At 35.9% G+C, this 22,278-nt stretch overlaps 1 protein-coding gene across 1 annotated transcript; it reads right to left on the reverse strand.

Annotated features, from left to right (window-relative positions):
* Nucleotides 1-746: 746 nt before the first annotated feature.
* Nucleotides 747-21,899, reverse strand: LOC127866607 (uncharacterized). Its single transcript, XM_052407280.1, has 8 exons — nt 21,691-21,899; nt 19,146-19,245; nt 18,605-18,717; nt 17,826-18,432; nt 13,931-17,439; nt 13,175-13,268; nt 6,284-6,333; nt 747-3,903 (listed from the first exon to the last, which is right to left on the reverse strand). Exons 1-8 carry the CDS (start codon nt 21,781-21,783, stop codon nt 3,856-3,858), a joined length of 4,614 nt encoding a protein of 1,537 aa, XP_052263240.1. The 5' UTR covers nt 21,784-21,899; the 3' UTR covers nt 747-3,855.
* Nucleotides 21,900-22,278: the final 379 nt, after the last annotated feature.

Below are 22,278 nucleotides of genomic sequence, written 5' to 3' on the forward strand. Positions count from 1 at the left end.
GACAAATGTTCTGACCAAGTTTCATGAAGATCAGACAATAAATGTGGCCTCTGGAGTGTTCACAAGGCAAATGTTGACGCCGCACGCCGGACAAAAGGCGATCACAAAAGCTCACCATGAGCATGTTGTGCTCAGGTGAGGTAAAAAGGTACTTGGTAAGATTTTTTAACACTTGTTAGGATTAGTATTCTGGACTTTGAGCAGTTAAACTGGCTTCTCTGTGGGTTGAGAATGTGACAACATTAACAGCTTAGACATGTAACCATCAGCGTCAGTGGAACGGCGTTATTCATGCAAGAGTGGCTCATGTGACCCTGAAAAAAATTCATTTGTACTAGCATTTAATCCTTACAATAGTCAAGCGTTGAGTTCCATGAATCGCGTTGATTATCATCGAACATAACATTTACACATGGTTTGACCCATAGTTGCAACTCTACTTATATTATCAGTTTCAAACAATGTGCAGCACGAGAAGCGATTGTTTAAATTAACGGTTAATTGGGCTTTCATGTGCTAGGCTCATCAGGAACGGTTCCAGGAATAGCATGCCTGATGGCATGCTCCAGGGTCTCTGTTTTCAGTGGCATACTTAGGGAGCTGACAAACAAATCTCTTTTGTAATGTCATCACATTATCACACTATAACCAAAGAGCCATAATCCTTCCAAAGTATGTTGGGTCTTTATGTTGATGTTTACTTAGGTCACAGATAAATAAACACAAAAGAACAGTGAACAAAATCATTTGGCTTTATCATTTTAATAGCAAAGGCATTAAGGTGAATCAAATGTAAATAATCACACTGAACAAAATATTACAGATATCAACATACTGTACAAACATTGAATTTAAAGTTTCTGATATTCTACAAAATATCCAAAGCAACAAGACCTGTTCTATGACATGGAGCTTGACTATTCGTCCGCTTTGATAGAATAATGTACATTTTCTACAGGTCACCCAAATATTTAACACAAAGACAAAAATAAATATTATGTAGTACATATATTGTACATGTATATGTAAGTTTAAAGCTAGAATTTGATACATTGAAAGAATACGTGTGACCAGTCTAGGAAACTTGATTTTCAACTTTTTACTACTTGGCTGCATTTATGTAACTTTGAAGGCAATGTACAAAATTCCAGCACATTAACTAAAAATTCAAGGCATTAAGCAGAAACAATGATTTTCTAGTTCAAGCAACAATGACATTCTTCCACTCTAGGTACGCATGAAAGCTATCTACAAACAAAATTAAAGCATAACATCTCAATAAAAACTAAAATTATTGAGCAGAAACTCTTTCAATGTTGAGTATCAGTGACCTTGACCCCACTGGTCCCAAATGCCCGGGCTGGATCAGCTTGTAAACAACACATACACATTATATAAGCAAAATATGTCCATCTTAACTGAAGTTCTTGAATGCACCCTTTTTTTAGCAACATTGACCTTGACCCAAGAAGCCCAAAATGCCCCATTATGATAGATCTGAATGTCAGCAAGTACAATAATTCTGCTAAATTGCAGGGTCAGGGTCGACATATGGTTGAGTAGTATATCTTTGCTTGGTGAATATTCAAGCTAAAAACTACAAATATATTGCAGGATATAACATAATTAAATATTAATAACATAAATTTACTTCATTTCTGAAAGAAATATTAGTGATGAGAATTATTAATCATACTTTCTTACCTTCAATTAACATACAGTATGTATGGAATTAACTGTAGATCTATTATTTTGCTTATTATCAGCACATTGGTTCATAAAGGGACGAATCCCTTTCTTACATAAGCAAGTACATTATATCCTCATCATATTAAACTGATGGTTGTTTGCCAGTAAATACTAGCATTACAACTACACATTTCCCCTGCTTGTCGGTCGACACAACCTTACAATCACATCACAGTCTTAGAACATCCTACACTGATCATATGTACACATGTATCTAGCATAATATACAAGATTACAACATAACCATTCATAACAATTGGTATTTACAAAAATGTTTATAATTATACAGTGGAACTATGAAAACACTCATGTGTGTGTAAATTAAGGACAATGACTATAATGTTTAGATGGTGGTTTTCTTGTATAATTACATTACCACTTTTTCTATAAAATATGGGGCTACAAAAAAAACGTTTAACTTTATCATCATGTGTACAATTTTGTTTAACTAGTCAATATTTCATAACAATAACAACACTGTTAAGATATACATGCATTACTAGAACCACACAGTTGTACCAAGTTTATGTTAATTACTCACGAAATTTGTTCGCCTATGACAGCTAATGCCAGTATGTACCATATGTAGGTTTCATCCTCAAATATTGCAAAAAACTGAATAGGCAAAAAGTATCATTTCAAAATAATGAGTAAAAATAACTAATTGTTAAAACAACTTTATCATTTAGTAATTCAAAGAGAAAATTGTATGAAGATACAACATACTTGTTCAATAAATGTTTTAGAACAAATTAAAAATTATGATGACTGAAGAAGACAAATTTAGAACTTGACCAAACACAAATACTAACATAGGAATACAACTGCCAAATGTTAAAAAAAAGCACAATTTGTTATGAACGACAACAGGTAAAGCTATCATTACTCATCAAAATAGTTCAATACAACTCAGTTAATAAGCACCATTATATAGAACATTACTGCTACATCATAAGGACTTGGTTTTTATAAACAGGTAAATAGGCATTATTTCAATATAGTTAACCCTTTGCATGCTGGGAAATTTGTCTTATGCTAAAATGTTGCCTGCTGAATTTCTAAAATTAGCATTTTCTTCTATTTTTTTAAAAGAATACTATCAGAATAGCAAACAGTTTGGATCCTGATGAGACGCCAGGTTCTGTGTCGTCTCATCTGGATCCAAACTGTTTGCTTAGGCCTTCAAAATTCGGTTCCAGCACTGAAAGAGTTAAGTGAGAAATCATTAAAACAAGGGGACAAAGATGGCACTGGGTAACTTATCTGAACTAACAATATGGCATGTCTTAATTAAACTAATTAGAATGACATGTCTTAAATAAATTATAACGGCATGTACACATTTTAAATAGTGAGTGCAGAGATTGTAACACTGTTAACAACAACCAAAAACCTACAGTCATGTTGTTTTAACAATCAAGATGTTCTTGGCATACATCCTGTGTAATTGGCACAGCAGATGACTGAATTAAATAGTTGATAAGTGACAAATAAACACAAAAACTCACAATAGTTCCATTTGTGTTTTGTTGAGTTAGAAAAGAGTTCTTTATTTCAACTCTATTTATTTAAGCATGATTGTATCAAAAGCCCATGGTTGATTAAGACAATCTGGATTCATTTCCTGAGTAGAATCAGTACTTGGACGTATCTATTTCTTCCAAAAGTAAAGCCAAAAACAAATAATTAATTTTTTAACAGCAGAGCCTAATGATGCTGGAACTAAAAAGTGATCACTAGTATTAAATTGACAATGCCAATATACAATCATATGTATTCAGGCAGTGGTAACACTACCACATGTGTGTACATACTGAAGTTACTGTAAGATGCATCGTTATCTCTCTACCCTGTATGATGAGTGTATCCCCCATGGTAATATGCCATCACTCCAATGGTATTATTCAATCCCTTCAGTCCTTGATCTCACATTTTGAACACGTACATTTATGCTTATTTGGACTGCATTTCTCTCAAGCACTGCTCTAACCTAACCTTACATGTTAATTAAGCCGGTCAACACACTCTCCACGCAAATTTTGTGCAAATCTTGAAGAAGTTCTCCCCACCCAGTACAAACACACAGAGCCGATGTAGAGAATGCATTTAATCCAAGCTGGTGGACATGGCCTCCAATTGCTTCAGTTTTTTAACCTGGAAGTAACATGGAAACAATATATAATAGCTCATATTTATTCTGTTTAAATAGCAAGTAACACTTTTCTTTAAATAAATATGTGTAGTATAAAAGTTTTAAAACATGTTCCAATTTAAAATTTGCAGAAAATTGTTGTTTGGATATCCTAATTTCCCTAGTTACTATTTCAAACATATAAATATATATTATGTATGTAATAATATAAATATTCAATGTAAAAGACAATGCTCAGAAACAAGGGCTGTTTGTAAAACATGCATGCCCCCCATATGGGCTGTAAGTTGTAGTGGCAGCCAGTGTGTGAATACGTTTTTTGTCACTGTGATCTTGACCTTTGACCTAGTGACCTAAAAATCAATAGGGGTCATCTGCCAGTCATGATAAATGTACCTATGAAGTTTCATGAACCTAGGCCAAATTATTCTTCAGTTATCATCAGGAAACCATTGTACTGTTTCAAACCACTGTGACCTTGACCGGTGACCTAGTGACCTGAAAATTAATATGGGTCATCCGCCAGTTATGATAAATGTACCTATGAAGTTTCATGATCCTAGGCGTAAGCATTCTTCAGTTATCATCCAGAAACCATTTTACTATTTCGAGTCACTGTGACTTTGACCTGAAAATCAATAGGGGTCATCTGCCAGTCATTATCAATGTACCTATGAAGTTTTATGATCCTAGGCGTAAGCATTCTTGAGTTATCATCCTGAAACCATTTTACTGTTTTGAGCCACTGTGACCTTGACCTTTGACCTAGTGACCTGAAAATCAATAGGGGTCATCTGCCAGTCATGATCAATGTACATATGAAGTTTCATGATCCTAGGTCTAAGCATTCTTGAGTTATCATCCAGAAACCATTTTACTATTTCCAGTCACTGTGACATTGACCTTTGACCTAGTGACCTGAAAATCAATAGGGGTCATCTGTAGAGCTTCAACGATTCACCAACAGCTCGATTCGATTCGATTTCAGACACTCCGATACTGATTTTTTCGATTCGATTCACCTTCAAACCTTGTTTTATCATATAATCACTATTATGCCTCAAAATTAACATTTCTGTTCAAATGTGATTTGAATAAAAAACACATAAAAAAGAAAAGCAAATTAGGACTCAACTTTAATATAAAAACTTCCGACTAGAAGATTGTGTTGATTACACAATAATATAAAATATAAATAAATAATCATGAGAACGTATCTGGAATCAGTTGAATGGTAGTACTATCACTATTATACTTTTACCCAAAACCGCTATAAGCATGTCTACCATTGTGCCATGACGGCATCACCTGTAACCTGTAGGACAAATCACATTCTCTAATAAACTTACTCCAACAGAAATAGAACTACTTTTCTGGCTGGCGACTTGAGAAGTTGCACTTGTGCGACCTCATAGTCTTGCTAAATCAACGTTATGTTTGCGTTTGACATATTGTGTTAGATTAGTGGTTGAGCCGGACTTAGCGTACGCCACATCCGTGAAGCACAGTTTACACTTTGCTTTATTGGTAGGGCTACCATCCAGAAACCCAAAATACTGCCACACTTTTGATTTTAGCTTCTTAGGCGCATCTGATAATTTCATTTTGTCGGCAACAACTTGTTCAGCCATTTTGACGCTTTTTTCGAAAGTAGACCGTAACGGGCTTATTGATTGGATGACTAAAGTAATAAGCAACCAATAGCGCGCGTCATAATTACAGGTAAAGATAAAACCTACACCTTCCTGTATCAATAGTCAGAATACAGCGCGCTAAACGTATCTATGTATATATATGTATATATGTTAAAGAATCGAATTGAATTTGGTAGGTTTGGTATCGTAATCGAATCGAAGCATTTCGAATTGATTTTCGATGAATCGGATCGAATCCTTGCAGCTCTAGTCATTTGCCAGTCATGATCAATGTACCTATGAAGTTTCATGATCCTAGGCCTAAGCTTTCTTGAGTTATCATCCGGAAACCATCTGGTGGATGGACCGACCGACGGACGGACAGACCGACATGTGCAAAACAATATACCCCCTCTTCTTCGAAGGGGGGCGTAATAAAATAGTTCTTTGATTCACAATAGTGCATATCGTAAACATTGAGGATTTAAAACACCCACATTTCAGTCAAGAAATATTGTCATTGAAATGACAACATACATCTAACACAACCTAACTGCCTAACACTGGTTCACACCATTACCACATGATGTTCAAACATTTTGTACAACTCAAATTTTTACTTTTACATAAGCAACAAACACTTCCAGTTTTTGTAACTAGTGCATATTAGGTGACACAGAGCTTTTGCGAGAGCTTCATTTAAATTGAGGATACCTTTAATATTATGTATAAAACTAACAAGATTTACCTTGTGCTTTGGACAAAGAAGTGAGAAATTCTCCTCATCCAAGAAGCAATCTGCAAAAAATGAGAAACATGGATGTATAATTGACATCAAAATGCTGTAACTGGAACTAACATAATTTATTTATTGAAATAAAAGGAGGCAAATCAACATTTTAAACAAGAATGAAAAACGACCTGTTAGCTTTCAGCAGATTCTAATTATCTTCATGTTAAAAAATCAAACTTGATAATATATATTATACACTTTTAGTTATTTATGATGTTTCGATATTCAAATACAAGTCATTTAATAACAAATACAAGTCATTTAATACCATCATCGGGAAATTTACCAAATCGGATAAACTAATACCACTCAACTCTTATTTCAATATATTTATTTGCTATTGCTTTGTCCATTTGTCCTTCATGAAGTAACTCTTCAGCAAAGCATAGGAGGCACTGTCGCTGTAAATACCTTGTACAGTGTACAGACTGGTATAAAAGTGAACAAGAGCACCGCCTTGCGGGTGCAGACGGCTCATCTATTTTTCTTTTTAAAGGTGTAGGGACCTATCTCAATTTCAATCACAAAGGAGGGAGGGGTGGAGTTGAGAGGGGTGTATAGTGTGGGAGTGTGGTCATTTATTACATTATCTTCCAAAAATGCAAAAAAATTAAACAAATTTAGGGGGGGATTTTTAGGTGGGATGGTTGGACAGTATTTCAAAAATAAAATAATAAAAATAAATATTTGTGATTTTTAACCATGTTTGAAGAAAACAAGAGATGTGTTTGTCAGAAACACAATGCCCCCTATTGTGCCGCTTTAAAAAAAAAATTGTTTGTTTTTGTTTACCTTTGACATTGAAGGATGACCTTGACCTTGAACTTTCACCACTCAAAATGTGCAGCTTTATGAGAATGCCGCTTTGAAATATATTTTTTTGACCTTTGACCTTGAAGGATGACCTTGACCTTGAAGGATGACCTTGACCTTGAACTTCCACCACTCAAAATGTGCAGCTTCATGATAACACCGCTTTGAATATTTTTTTTTACCGTTGACGTTGAAGGATGACCTTGACCTTGAAGAATGACCTTGACCTTCCACCACTCAAAATGTGCAGCTTCATGAGAACGCAGCTTTGAATTTTTATTTTTGACCTTCAAGAATGACCTTGACCTTGAAGAATGACCTTGACCTTGAACTTCCACCACTCAAAATGTGCAGCTTCATGAGAACGTCGCTTTGAATTTTTTATTTAATTTTGACCTTGAAGGATGACCTTGACCTTGAACTTCCACCACTCAAAATGTGCAGCTTCATGATATCGCTGCTTTTAATTTTTATATTTTTTTGTTCGTGACCTTAAAGGATGACCTTGACCTTGAAGGATGACCTTGACCTTGAACTTTCACCACTCAAAATGTGCAGCTTCATGATAACGCCGCTTTGATTTATTTTTTTTTACCTCTGACCTTGAAGGATGACCTCGACCTTGAAGTATAACCTTGACCTTGAACTTCCACCACTCAAAATGTGCAGCTTCATGAGAACGCTGCCTTGATTTTTTCTTTTACCTTTGACCTTGAAGGATGACCTTGACCTTGAACTTCCACCACTCAAAATGTGCTGCTTCATGAGAACGCCGTTTGAATTATTTTTTTAGACCTTGAAGGATGACCTTGACCTTCCACCACTCAAAATATGCAGCTTCATGAGATACACATGCATGCCAAATATCAAGTAGCTATCTTCAATATTAAAAAAGTTATGGCCAATGTTAAAGTTTTCAGACGGACAGACGCCATATATTTGACATTTGACCTTGAAGGATGACCATGACCTTCACCTTTCACCACTCAAAATGTTCAGCTCCATGAGATACACATGCATGCCAAATATCAAATTGCTATCTTTAATATTGAAGAATTTATGGCCAATGTTAAAGTTTTCGGATGGACAGACACCATAAATTTGACATTTGACCTTGAAGGATGACCTTGACCTTCACCTTTCACCACTCAAAATGTGCAGCTCCATGAGATACATGTACACATGCATGCCAAATATCAAGTTGCTATCTTCAAAAGTGAAAAAGTTATGGCCAATGTTAAAGTTTTTTTCGACGGATGGACAGACTGACTGACATACTGACGGACAGTTCAACTGCTATATGCCACCTTGCCGGGTGCATAAAAATTATTTTTTTGGTGTGGGTGGTGGGGGGTGTATAGTGTAAGGGTGTGGTGATCATTTATTAGATGATCTTTAATTAAAAAAAAAATAATGGGGGGGGGGATTAAGGGGTGAATCGGGGGGATGGTTTGGGTGGAGTCTATTGTGGTATGTCAGGTAAGAGTTGTTTTGTCAAAGTATCAATCGAATCTAATCATAAACAAGATTTCTTTGAGAAATACAATGCCCCCCAGTAAGCCAAATATGAAGTTGCTATGTAGTTTATCAGGGTTGCCACCAACCTGATGAAATAAAATTCCCCGACTTTTCACTGACTTTTAGTAGTAATAGTAGTAGTAGTAGTAGTAGTAGAAGTAGTAGTAGTAGTAGTAGTAGTAGTAGTAGTAGTAGTAGTAGTAGTAGAAGTAGTAGTAGAAGTAGTAGTAGAAGTAGTAGTAGTTGTAGTAGTAGTAGTAGTAGTAGTAGTAGTAGTAGTAGTAGTAGTAGTAGCAGTAGCAGTAGCAGCAGCAGTAGCAGCATTACAATACCAATACTTAAGAATGATCAAATGGGAAAAGGTAACCTAGCACTGGCAGTAAATATGGGGCTCATTTACAGGTCAGATTTGGAATCTCTGCTGTAAAATGAGATTTTGAATGAATTAAAGGGAGGCAAATCTGTAATAAAAAGAACATGCATAAACCGTAGTTGTTTCCCTTGTTTGAACCATGCTTAATCCTTATAATGCCTATTTCCAGTAACTGTGACCTTCACCTGTGACCTTGACCTTTGACCAAGTGACCTCAAAATCAATAGGGGTCATCTGCGAGTCATGATCAATGTACCTATGAAGTTTCATGATCCTAGCCCCAAGCGTTCTTGAGTTATCATCCAGAAACCACCTGGTGGACGGACCGACCTACCGACCGACCGACATGAGCAAAGCAATATACCCCCTCTTCTTCGAAGGGGAGCATAACAGGGTTCGACACTAAGGCACGTCCGACAGACATTGTCTAGTAAGATCGGTGGTTGGGCTAGTAAAACTGTGGGCTAGCTTGTCCGACTGGTCGTACATAACAAATCTATACTGATTCATATAACTATACCTAACCGAAAACCTTTTTCTCTTAATGTGTAAAATAACTCGTATCCGTTATTTACATCAGAACAAAACTAGCGTATATAAATAAACGCGGAGAATTCACATGATTCATCACTATTTTTAGACGCGAAGGAGAGCTTCCCGCAGAAATTGCTTGTTTCCATTGGTCAAGTTGTCATGAATATTAATGATTTTCTGAAGTGTCTTAGAACTTTACATCATGTTTTTACGACTTCTATTGACAATTGACATCAATGTCAACATTTTGGCGTAGCAGACGAGAGAATGTTATTTAAAGAATGGCTTTGTTCAAGATTGGATTTTCATCCGACAAATAAGTTAATAAAGAAGAATCCGACGGTAAAACTGACACAGATTATGCTGGAAAAAGGGCCTTGGAGCTGTGGTTGCATGGAGCACAGCGGTAAAGGAGGCCAGAATTTGATGACCTTGAATAAATGTCACCTGCTGTACAGACATCATTTATTTAACTGGTGATAAACAGTGAAATTATAACAAACAATTTATGTTGTTAAATAGTTTTATTTTATTTTTTACTCTTTGCATCAAAATGACTTTCTTGTGTTCACTAATTATTTACTGATAAATAATTGATTAAACAGTTACACGACACAATTGTGTTTATTTGTTATGTCATTTATGGTCTAGTAGACATCATATTCGGGCTAGTACATTTTAAGAGGAGCTGGTCCGATGGTCTGGCTGTAAAAAAAGTTTATGTTGAACCCTGCATAATAAAGAAGTTATGGCAATTTGAGCAAAATTTAATAATTTGACCTTGACAGTCAAGGTCATTCAAAGGTCAAGGTAAAATTCAACTTGCCAGGTACAGTACCCTCATGATAGCATGAAAGTATTTGAAGTTTTAAAGCAATAGCCTTGATACTTTAGAAGTAAAGTGGATCTAAACACAAAATGTAACCATATATTCAAAGTTACAAGTAAAAAAAGGGCCATAATTCCGTAAAAATGACAACCAGAGTTATGCAACTTGTCCTTTACTGTCCCCTTATGATAGTTTGCGAGTGTTCCAAGTATTAGTGTTTTATCCAGGCCGTTTTAGCGTGGCGCGGCGCCACGCCGCTTTTTTGAAGCGCCTCGCTGCCCCTTTCAAAGCAAATCAGCGCCACGCTGCCCTTTTCAGAGGCCGCCGCCCTGTTTTCCGCCTTGCGCGACCTTATTGATAACATCTTAATTGCCTCTTAACCAAGCTTCTAAGCCGACTTTTATCAGCGAAGATTCGCGCGGTTGTGAATACGTCATGCGTGAATAACCATGTGTCAATATCAATCGATAATTTCAGTGGCTTTGTAACACCAATCGGTCCGGATACAATCGTGCACAGTTACATAGGAGACTTGATGAAAACCTCGATGTTATTCACGTGGAAATTGTGCATTTCATGCATAATTCAGTTATATCAAAACATTTATTTTTACGCGTAATTAAATTTTAAAAAAAACACCAGTTGTATCTGTAAAATATTGATTTGATTTCAATTTAATGCAAAACAGTTTTAAGTTAATAAAAATTAATTTAAAACAGGGCTTGCACTAAGCGGCGTACGGCCGTATATTACGCCCGATAATTGTTTCCATACGCCGATTACAAAACCCCATGACGTCCACTGTACTTCCTGAAAATTGGCCATACGCCGAAAATAGCAACCCGTGACATATTAAAGCTGTCGATTAAAATAACGCTCCGCCTCCTATCCAATACAATTGGCGCAGGCTCATATTAAAGCTGTCGATTAAAATAACGCTCCGCCTCCTATCCAATACAATTGGCGCAAGCTCACAGTAGATGTGTGTTGATGAATTGTAGCAGACGACAATCTTAACACGTTTGCTGTTCACGGTTAGGCAGACCGCGCTTAATTGGTGCACGTGCTTGTTTATTGTCACGATGTTTTGATTACAATAACGTGTGAATGGCGGCAAAGAAGTTGATACCCCGTCTTGGACCCTGTTTGACCAAAAGTTGTTAATTGTTGTAACAGTAGTAGGCCTGCACCATTGGTTCAATTAAGAACATTATGACCCGCTTGTAACTTGTCAAAATATGATAATTGGCAAACACAGATATGAATTTTACAAAAATATTGAACTTGTACCACTTATCATTCGTGTTTAGAATGTCGCAACGTACGCTTTACGATTTTGGCATTCCACTTTCGACGAAACGTAAATTAGAAATTGATGCAAATTGCTTTGTAAGCAAAACAAGTTTATATCGGAGACCAATTAACGTGTATTGAATTAATTGACAATGAACAAAAGACAGTACGGCGCCGTTCCTAGTTACACTTTTTGCGAAATAAAATGTACACAATCCAACACGTGGTCATGAAAACAATGACATTACGCAGAACTTTCTGACTATTCAACAAAGTGTTAGTGTTTGTGAATCCCATTTAAGATGCATATAAAGGACTTGTTTGTGCAATGTGTGTAACGTTTTAAATATAAATAATTGTTTAAGAGGGTAACTCATTTAACAGTATTCTAAGACTTCTTTGAAAAGCTATAGTTTGTATAAGATATATATCCTAATGTGTTTAATCTTGTTTTTTGTTACTACATGAAAATATAAAACACATAATAAAATATACATTCTGGATTTTGTTGGTTTAATTATTCAACAATAAATCTCAAAACTATACATACAATGTTTGTGTGTAACAAAGCTTGTTATTAAGTCACTATACAGATATATGTGTGCCCTTTTTATGGATGTCGCGCGCTAAAGTGCCCTTTTTTGAAATTTTGCACCACGCCCTTTTTCCTTCCTGTATAAAACACTACAAGTATGAAAGCAATATCTATGATACTTTAGGGGTAAAGTGGACCAAAACACAAAACTTAACCAAATTTTCAAGTATAAAGGGCCCTAAATTCTGTCAAAATGCCAGTCAGAGTTACATAACATTGCCTGCACAGTCCCCTTACGATAGTAAGTGTTGCAAGTATGAAAGCAATAGCTTTGATACTTTAGGGAAAAAGTGGACCTTAACACAAAACTTAACCAAATTTTCAATTTTCTAAGTATAAAAGGGCACATGATTCTGTCAAAATGCCAGTCAGAGTTACATAACTTTGCCTGCACAGTCCCCTTATGATAGTTAGTAAGTGTTGCAAGTATGAAAGCAATAGCTTTGATACTTAAGGAATAAAATGGACCTAAACACAAAACTTAACCAACATCTTAAATTTTCTAAGTATAAAAAGGGCACATAATTCTGTCAAAATGCAAGCCAGAGTTATCTAACTCTGCCTGCCTAGTCCCCTCATGATAGTAAGTGTACCAAGTTTGAATGCAATAGCATTGATACTTTATGAGAAAAGTGGACCTAAACGCAAAACTAAACTGGACGCCGACACCAAGGTGATGACAATAGCTCTTTTTTTTTTTTCAAAAAATAGATGAGCTAAAAAACTGGTCAAGAGCAATGTCAGACTAGAACTCAGAAGAATGCTTTCATTTGTTGGCTGAACATGATGCTTTATACAGTGTACTACAAGCCTCAAGCAAGAAAATGACCAACCAATGGTGATGAGGTAAATGAAACCGTACTAAAACTTAATCAAACAAAAACCTCATACCAGTTTCTTGAGCACACACATGGTGGTATTTCTGTTGGCAGCCCTTGTTTAAACATCCAATCATTGCACCATTCTCCCCACACACTGAACAGGGCTAAAATCAAGCACATAACAAGGATTTATATACTTTATGCAGTGAGAAAACTAATGTTGTTCGATAAATTATTTTCTGATGCATGAAAACTCACCATTAAAAGCCTATAATTTTTTTTTATATAGAATAATAAAAAAAGTATTGCATACATCTGCAAAAAAGCGATTTTAATTTGCATCCACATTTTGCATAAAGCTTATGAAAACAGTTTTCTGAAATAAATCAGCCTTCAACAAGAGATGTGTTTGTCATAAACACAATGCCCCCTATTGCGCTGCTTTGAAATAAAATCTCAATATATAATTGGCAGGGTTAAGAAATTATCTCCCTTTTAAAGTTGGATTGTATTTTTTGACTTTTGACCTTGAAGAAAGACCTTGACCTGTCAGCACTCAAAATGTGCAGCTTCATGAGATACACATGCATGCCAAATATCAAGTTGCTATCTTCAATATTGCAAAAGTTATGGCCAATGTTAAAGTTTTCAGACGGACACACAGACAGACAGACAGACAAACGGACTGACAGTTCATTTGCTATTTGCCACCCTACCGAGGGGCATACAAATTAAATTAAACAGAAAAGAATAGAACCTAGAATTATTTACTGTTTATGTTATAACATTCTCATAATATTAACAAAGCACTCATAAAAACACTTACAGTTTGACTTGCTATTCTAACTGCCTCCTGTAGACCGTATATTTTGTTCCCAATTAAGAACACACCATCCGAGTATATGGAGCAGCTTTCATGAACCCAAACTTCCTTCCATTCACTAGTATCCATGGAAACACTACACGACCTTTGTCCTCTTTTCTTACCGGTTCCAGGCTGATCCTCCACACGTCTTTTCTTACTGCTATTCATTTGAGGACTCAAATCCAACAGGTCTGTGGACATGGTTTCCACGGTATATGGACCAAACAAATCTCCCAAAAATTTATAACTGCTGTGTTTACCACATAAAGCACAGACCCATTGTTCACTTTGAAGGTTATCACTGCTAGGGGCGAGAACAGACTTGTCTGATGGTAAGTTGGAGATCTCAATTCTAGTTACATTTTGTGTAATCAATTTCGACCTATTTGATCCTTTTGCTTCAATTTCGTCAAATGGATCGTTGACAACAAAACATCTGTCTGGTGTCTCTTTTTCACCTTCAAATACAACTTTTGGACCTTTAAAATTTGCCCATTTATCTCTGGTATCTTTCTTTTTCTTTATTTCTTTTTCATTAGCAGTAATTGATTTAAAGGCTTTTTTCTTTGGACCCATTTCAAAATCAGGATCATCCTCTTCGAATGCTTTCCTTTTGTTTGCTTTCACTGACTTTGATTTCTTTTTGCTTTGTTTACTTGTGACATGTTTTGGAAACTCACTTTTTAATACACAATTTTTAGTTTCTGATGTATCTTCAATCTTACCAATTTCATCCACATCAAGTTTTTGGTCATCTAAATTGTAGATGATATCATCCTCCACAAGAGAAAATTTAAAGTCATTACTTTCTGAATTTATTTCACTTTCTACACAAATAATATCTGGCTCACATTTTGCTTTTAATCTATCATCTGAATTATTGGTATCTTTACCAGTCTTACTTTCAGTATTTTCATCACTTGAATCTGATGTTATTTCAATTATAATCTTTTCATCCTCTTTTGGCGTTACTTTAGAAATGCTATTTTTTCTCAAAGGAGTTTCACTAACTTTACTAGGTACAGCAATAGTCACTTTAGCTGGAGTTGCAGTCTTTTCATTTGCCACACCATTAACAATATTTGTTTTATTGGCATCATCAAGACTTGGGCTTTTACTAGTTCTACTAGCTTTCCTCGTCACCACTTCATTTTTCACTGGACTTCCTCTGGCTTTAGAAAAGGAACTTTGGGTTAACACAGGAGTTTTGTTCCTGGCCTGTTGACTACACTTTTCTTCCTCTTTTTCAGATTCTGACTCAGACCGATCATCTTTTTCCTTTTTTGGAATCTTAATTTTCTTAACTTTACAATACTGTTTAACAGTTTCTTTTGTAAGACGATTTAATGTATCCCTAAGATTTTTTTCAGCTTTCTGTTTAGAAGGTGATCTTGTTTGCTTTGATTTGTTACTGGCATCAGCCTTCTTTTCTGGAGATTTTACATTATTTTCACATTTGTTGTCTTTTTTAGCAAAATGGCCATTTTTCTTTGTATTGTGGTTAACATCCATTGGTATACTAGTTTTGATAAGTCTTTTCTTGGTCTGATTCTTAGGCAAATACTCTTCCTCCTCCTCCACAAACACAAAGTCACCTTGAAAGAATGAAGTGTCTTTGTATTTCACTGGTGTTTTCCTAGATCTCACTCTTCCACAACTAACCACAGACATCGTACCATTTTCATTATCCACCCCTATCGGGCCATCCACCGTATCACAACCCTCTGGGCTTGGATATGCCAAGGAGTCAACATCCGAATCTCCTTGACAGAAATCCAAAGAAACCCGACTTAATCCTCGTGAATGATTTCTGTTAGAAAAGTGCAATCCAGACAAACTATCTGTATCAACCTTTCGTCTGGTTGCTACTGAACAATTGGTTTTATCAGTCCATTTTGAGATCACCACTGCATCAACAACATCCTCACTGTCACATGAGTTACTGGAAGCCAAACCATCAACCATACATGTGTCATCTAGATCACTAAATCTTTGTTCGCCATTATGTAGATCATCACCATCGTAATCACTTGTACCTGATGTATCGCTAGGAGACCCTGCACTGCCCACCCGCATTCTTGAGGACTTTTCAGTTTGTTGTAATGATTGAATTTTGCCAATTGTGTTCTTTAGTTCCATAATATTTACTGGTACATTCTTACACATTTTAGCAATATTTGATTGCACTAAATCAATATTTGACTTTTCTTTTTTACAGTGCTCAAGGCAAATACTAGTTACAATATTACCAGAACTACCGTCAGAAGTGGAATTCCCTGAAACTGTACTTTCTTCATTTACAGAATCTTTCTTTGAAGAGCTTAAATTGTCTTTATAGTCATCAACTGTTTCATTTCCATGCTTGCTTTTTTCTGTAATATGGCTTCCGCTTGTATCTGAACTATTCATGGAAAATGTCTGATCACGCACACAGATTTCTAGTCTGTTAACAGAATACTGAGAATCATTCACATGTTCAATGGAATTGTCAGTATTTAGATCCTGAAGTATTGAATGTGTTGATTCCCTAATTGTTGATTCATGGTTTGCTAGTAAATTTACAGAAGACAAGGAATTATCAACTTCTTGAGACATATCTGCTTTTTCAGGAACTTCTGGGTTATCAAAAGCTGCTCGCTTTAGCATCATTTTCTTTGGTTGACAACAGGTGTCCGTTGTATCTGATACTCTTTTTCTTGAAATGTTCAATTCATTATCAGCAGTTTCCGTTTTTGAGGTAGTTTTAGCAAAATCTTTAGAATCAGAAATACTTTTGTTAAGCAAAGGATCACATGGTTTCACACATTCAAGAACATCTTTGCCAGGATCACTTTCATAAAAGTCAGTTTTCATCCCCTTTTTGGAATGTGATCTTACAAATTTACTGCAATTCGGAGATGCTGAAGTGTGTGTGATAATAGTTTGGGGAGCTAATACTTCAGTACTCGACATTTGGCATAGCCTCTGCAATGATACAAGGGGATCATCCGGATTACTACTGCTTAAAGCCACCCTGTGGGCCGCAGAATGGACAACTTGCCCCGTTGATTGATGTGACAAAGTACCAGAGAAAGGTTTCTGTGGAGAAGGACTAGAATATGATTGTCTATTAATGGCAGCATACATTGTGGAAATTCCTGGTGAATTATTCTGACATGACGGTGAGTTTCTTGTTACCCCAGGTGAAAGCTGTGAGCATTGACTGGAAGTTGGGCTGGAATATTGAAACTGATGATAATACGCCATTCTTCCATGAGGAGAGTGGTGCTGGGGGGACTGCGCTGACACCTGCAGAGAGGGGGATGACATGCTGTAGTTTGGTTGGTGTTGTTGTGCCATATGTTGCTGGCTCATGGGAGAGTCCATCATGGGCTGGTGAATGGGAGAACACCACTGGTCTGCAACATAGTCTGAGGCAGACGATCTCACACTGGCCCCACCAGGACTGTTCATCTGACATGGGCTTGAACCTACTCAAAGAAACTTATATTTTACTATTTTACAAGACTCAATTTTGTATTGATAAATTTACTTAAAAATTTAAATAAATGCAAAAAATTGGAAATCAGTATTTCTTTTTATTTACTGATTTTACCTTAAATATTAATAGGCAACTTATAAATGCATTCAGACAAAGAATAAATGACTAGCACTTTGACTAAGAACTTCTGGCAAATACCATAAACAAATTAAAGAGATGAACACACAACGACCAAAATGTTTTAATGTTTGAAGAAAATAAGTGTAATTGTATTTAACAATTTCAGTTAAGAGGCATATAAATACACAGCAACATGTTTCATACTTGTTTAATGCATATGTTTTTATATAAGAAATTTAAAGAATACTCAGTAACCTGCATGACTGAAACTTCCACTGTGCTGGGAATGTGGACTGGCGATCATATTTGCAGAGGCAGGACTCACTGGAGATGCTCCATACTCTTGGCGTTGATGCTGTATGTGAGATGCCATGCCCTGCATAGGAAACTGGCTCTGGTTAAACTCTCCTTCATGTTGCAGAAAACTATTAAGGTGCTGTATACCAAACTGAGACTGTCTGTGGTAGGGTGAGGTCCGGTTCTGAGACAAGGGAACTTGAACCGTGTTGTTAGTTGGATATGATGAGTTTGCCATTTGCAAAATGTTGTTAGCAACGTCCTGTGGGTTCTGTCCAGCATTTCTAAGGTGGGGATGAGACTGGCGCATGGCTGGGTGACTTAAGGAATTAGATCCCGCCACATTGCCATGCAAGTTGTAATTCTGAGAGGTAGGCATTGTTGTAGCCTTTCCAACCTGTGAAGTATTAGTCTCTTGCATGCCATGCTGATATGGATATTTTGAGAAATCACTTGTGATAACATCATGTTGAATATTAGAAGACTTATGAAATGGACTGGTTTCAGTACTTGTTGTTCTGTAGTTGAAAGATCCAGTAAAACCAGTCGAGCAGGGAACACTGTCCTAAAATGGACAACCAAAGAATGCAGTTTAATTTTAGGAGCTTATGGCAAAAGTGTAAGGCTAACAAACACTGACACAGCCAAAGTTGACTATATTAAGTGAATTTTACATGTTTACAGACTTCAAAAAGACACCTCAATATTAATGGAAATGAATTCTACAAAATTCTTACCATCATATTATGCTGTCTGTCCATATTGGGGTGCATCATTTCATATCTCTGATGAAAGCTTTCTTCTGGGTTAGTCAGTTGTGTCTTGGAGAGAATATATTGATTACTCTCCCCTGAATGAACATTACAAATATTAAATCACAGAAAAATGAATAACATACTTAACCCTTTGCATGCTGGGAAATTTGTCGTCTGCTAAAAATGTCGTCTGCTGAATTTTAAAATTAGCATTTTCTTTGATTTTTTTCAAAGAATACTATCCGAATAGCAAACAGTTTGGATCCTGATGAGACGCCACGTTCTGTGGCGTCTCATCTGGATCCAAACTGTTTGCAAAGGCCTTTAAAATTCAGCTCCAGCGCTTTAAGGGTTAATATAAGATATATAAGGTTGTTTGCAATACAAAATGTTATTAAATATATTTTGTTTAATATTTTCCAACCAAATTTTTTATTTTCGAAGAGGGAAACATAAAATTGAGCCATATTAAGGAGTACATTTTAAAGTATTTATTTCTAACAAACAAAAATGAAATTATTACCATATGACAACTTTAGACCATGAACATTTCGCAGAATGACGTCCCAAAACTTTGGAGGAATCTGCATGGACTGCAAGTGGATGCCCTGGAGATAGCATACCTGCAATGCAAAGTATGGGCGACTGCATGGACTTTACATGTAAATGAACTCTTTGAAGAGAGTATACCCGACATGCAAAGTATGGGCAACTATGCATGGACTGTAACTGTAAATGGACTCTTGGGAGAGAGTATACCTGAAATGCAAAGTATTGGCAACTATGCATGGACTATAAATGTAAATGGGCTCTTTGGCAGGAATATACCTGACATGCAAATTATGGGTGACTATGCATGGACTGTAAATGTAAATGGACTCTTGGGAGAGAGTATACCTGACATTCAAAGCAGGGTTTTACTTCAGATTCTACCTAGAAGGCTCATATATTGGACTGGAGGCTGCTTATCTTTAGGATTTGTAAAAATGGTGTGTTTTATCACCATTATGGGAATAAGGCCGGGTAACTTTGGATTGGGAAAATTGTGGTGTTTTGACTAAAATTTGGAAATTAGTGCTGTTGTTGTTTTGCTTTCAAATGTTTTCAGTATTATATTTAACTAAGGTTCAAATTATTGAGCTGGATGTAATGAACTGAATTTTGTGACCTTCAATTTCAAAGGGAATTTTAAGTCCCATTTGGGAAAAATATATACTTGTTTCCATTGGGAATGGGGTCGTATACAGGCCTAAACTTTGATTGAAAAAAACACACACTGTACTTACAGTAAATTTTACTGAACACATTTTCATACATGCCCAAATTTTTCAAGTCAAAATCGGGACCTTCCATACAAATAGTTGGGACATTAAAAAGCTGTATTTTCACACTGGGACACCTAAAATGATCAATCAATGCATCTTCACTTAGTCAGTATATTACTTACAAAAACTATAAATTTGATTATTTCTGGCCAATATCGACGATAAATGTGTCCCTTATATGTCACCCTACTACATTTATTGATAAATTCTGTGACTGATTTTTAGTTTGGTCCTGTATGGTAATTATTTGTGACGAAACGAGCTGCTCTTTTTTGCACCTTTTAAATTTGGCTAATTTGATTACTACACATGTATTATGGGGATCCCTAACTGTAGAAGAATATATTTAAGTTTTGGTCTTACTATTTCTTTATATGCATGTTCCTTAACTTTAGGGGCATTTATCTTGAGATTTCAGCAAAGATATCCTAGTGATTGGTTTGATTTACTGGTGATAGAATTTATATGTTGATCCAACTTCAAGTTGTCTTGGATAGTAACGCCTAAGTATTTTCAGGTTTTTTTCCCCACTTTTTGGGAAGATAGCCCATGGCTTTGAAATTGGGAATTTTATCGGCATTTTCATGAAATTGGGAAAATAAATTCATTAGCCTTTTTATTCCAAATGAAAAGTCCACTGATTAGGGAAATACTAAATTTGCTATAACTCTTTATAATCATTCAAATTAAAAGAACAAAATCATGTAATACTTTGTTAGATGTAATTGAATTAAAATTGAGATAAAATACGCATTAGATACTTTCTAAAAAAAAAAAAAAAAAATTTTTTTTTAAGAAATTGGGAATTTTTTGCCACATTTTTGGAAGAAAGTGTACTTTTTTGGATTGGGAACATAGCCGAATTTCGGCTATAAAATCGGGCCAAATAAAACCCCTGATTTTGATGATTTTACTCTTTCCTAGGTATGGTTATGTAGCTGACATTGGAAGGAAACAGGTCTAGCTTGACGGGTAATGCTTAACAAATTGCATTTATCGGGGTGGAACAACATGAGCCAATCCTGCTCCCATCTACCCGCAGCCTCCAGATCGCTCTGCAGCTCCTGTGCATCCTGTTTGCATTTTATCCCTCTATAGATAATACTATTGTCTGCAAACAGGCGAAGTGTGCTGTGCTGCAAGGTTTCCGGCTGGTTGTTAATATAGATGAGGAACAGGATTGGCCCAAGGACAGTTCCCTGGGGAACAACAGATATGACCAGAACTTTTTGCGATGATTGGCCCTCTAGGGCGACTGTCTGAGTACGTTCATGAAGAAAATCTGTAATCCAATTAGAGCATTATATTGTATACCATATTTGAGTTTGTAAATAAGATGTTTATGGGGCACTTTATCGAACGCCTTTGCAAGGTCCATATGATGACATCAGTTTGAGTTTTCTCATCATGAGATTTGTAGAGATTTTGAGGAAAAGAGACTAGCTGAGTTTCACATGAGCGTTCAGATCTAAAACCATATTGCAAGTCATATAAAAGGTCATTGTTTTCCAAGTGGGTCATCACATTACTGACAATAACGTGTTCCAGGATTACATTGTTACATTGTATATTTTTCTATCTGAACGACAGCTTTAACATATCACAGGATGAGTAATACGGCGTAAACAAGTTACACAAACTGACTTATTTTTTCTGATTACATAATGAGTTTGAGCAAAATTTAAGTAAAAAGTTGGACCTAGCAAAAGAGATTAGAGAACAATTCATAGCTTATTGTCTTACCGATTCGATCGTTCTGAAACCGTGCAATTCGAAAACATTGGCGAACTGTGAACACATAAACGAATCAAGCCATCTTTCTACCGGTCCAGGCATTACTTAGCAGAATAAATTGGAAAATAAATTATGTTTTTTCAACAACAACTTGAGCTACTCATAATGGATGAAGGTCACGTGATTATGGTGCTTGATTTGAATCATTCGACAAAGTTTTGATCGAATTAAATTTTTTGACGTTATGTATATTCATGTATTCCTGTATTCAACGGGACAGATTTTTCAATAATTATTTAATGAACAAGTTTAGTCGATTTGGGTCATTCAATATTTTGTTGCGTCGTTGCAAAGATGTGGTTTTGTTGTAAAATTTAACCAACAGGTGATGCCCCTAAAAAGCCGTCACCAAGTTTAAACGGCCAATAATTGGAATAAATTTGGTTCGCTCCTATTTTTAAAAGCGTTTAAATTACTTTTATTTTTCATTTTATTGTAGTTTTTATTTCTTTTATTTCAGTTGCAATCTACATTTACATCTACGGTATACTCCCGAACAATCAATCACGATTGTAATTGGGAGGCGCGTTGTCAAGG

The sequence above is a fragment of the Dreissena polymorpha genome, chromosome 2 (genome assembly GCF_020536995.1).
Source record: "Dreissena polymorpha isolate Duluth1 chromosome 2, UMN_Dpol_1.0, whole genome shotgun sequence".
NCBI lineage: Eukaryota > Metazoa > Mollusca > Bivalvia > Myida > Dreissenidae > Dreissena > Dreissena polymorpha.

Bases quoted from the DNA above. Each gene is read 5' to 3' on its own strand.
- LOC127866607 (XM_052407280.1), bottom strand. From the start codon at position 21,783: ATGCCTGGACCGGTAGAAAGATGGCTTGATTCGTTTATGTGTTCACAG. The intron at 19,246-21,690 runs GTAAGACAATAA...TTTGCATTGCAG, and splicing joins GTTTCAGAACGATCGAATCG to GTATGCTATCTCCAGGGCAT. The intron at 3,904-6,283 runs GTAAATCTTGTT...TGTTACTTCCAG, and splicing joins TTCTTTGTCCAAAGCACAAG to GTTAAAAAACTGAAGCAATT.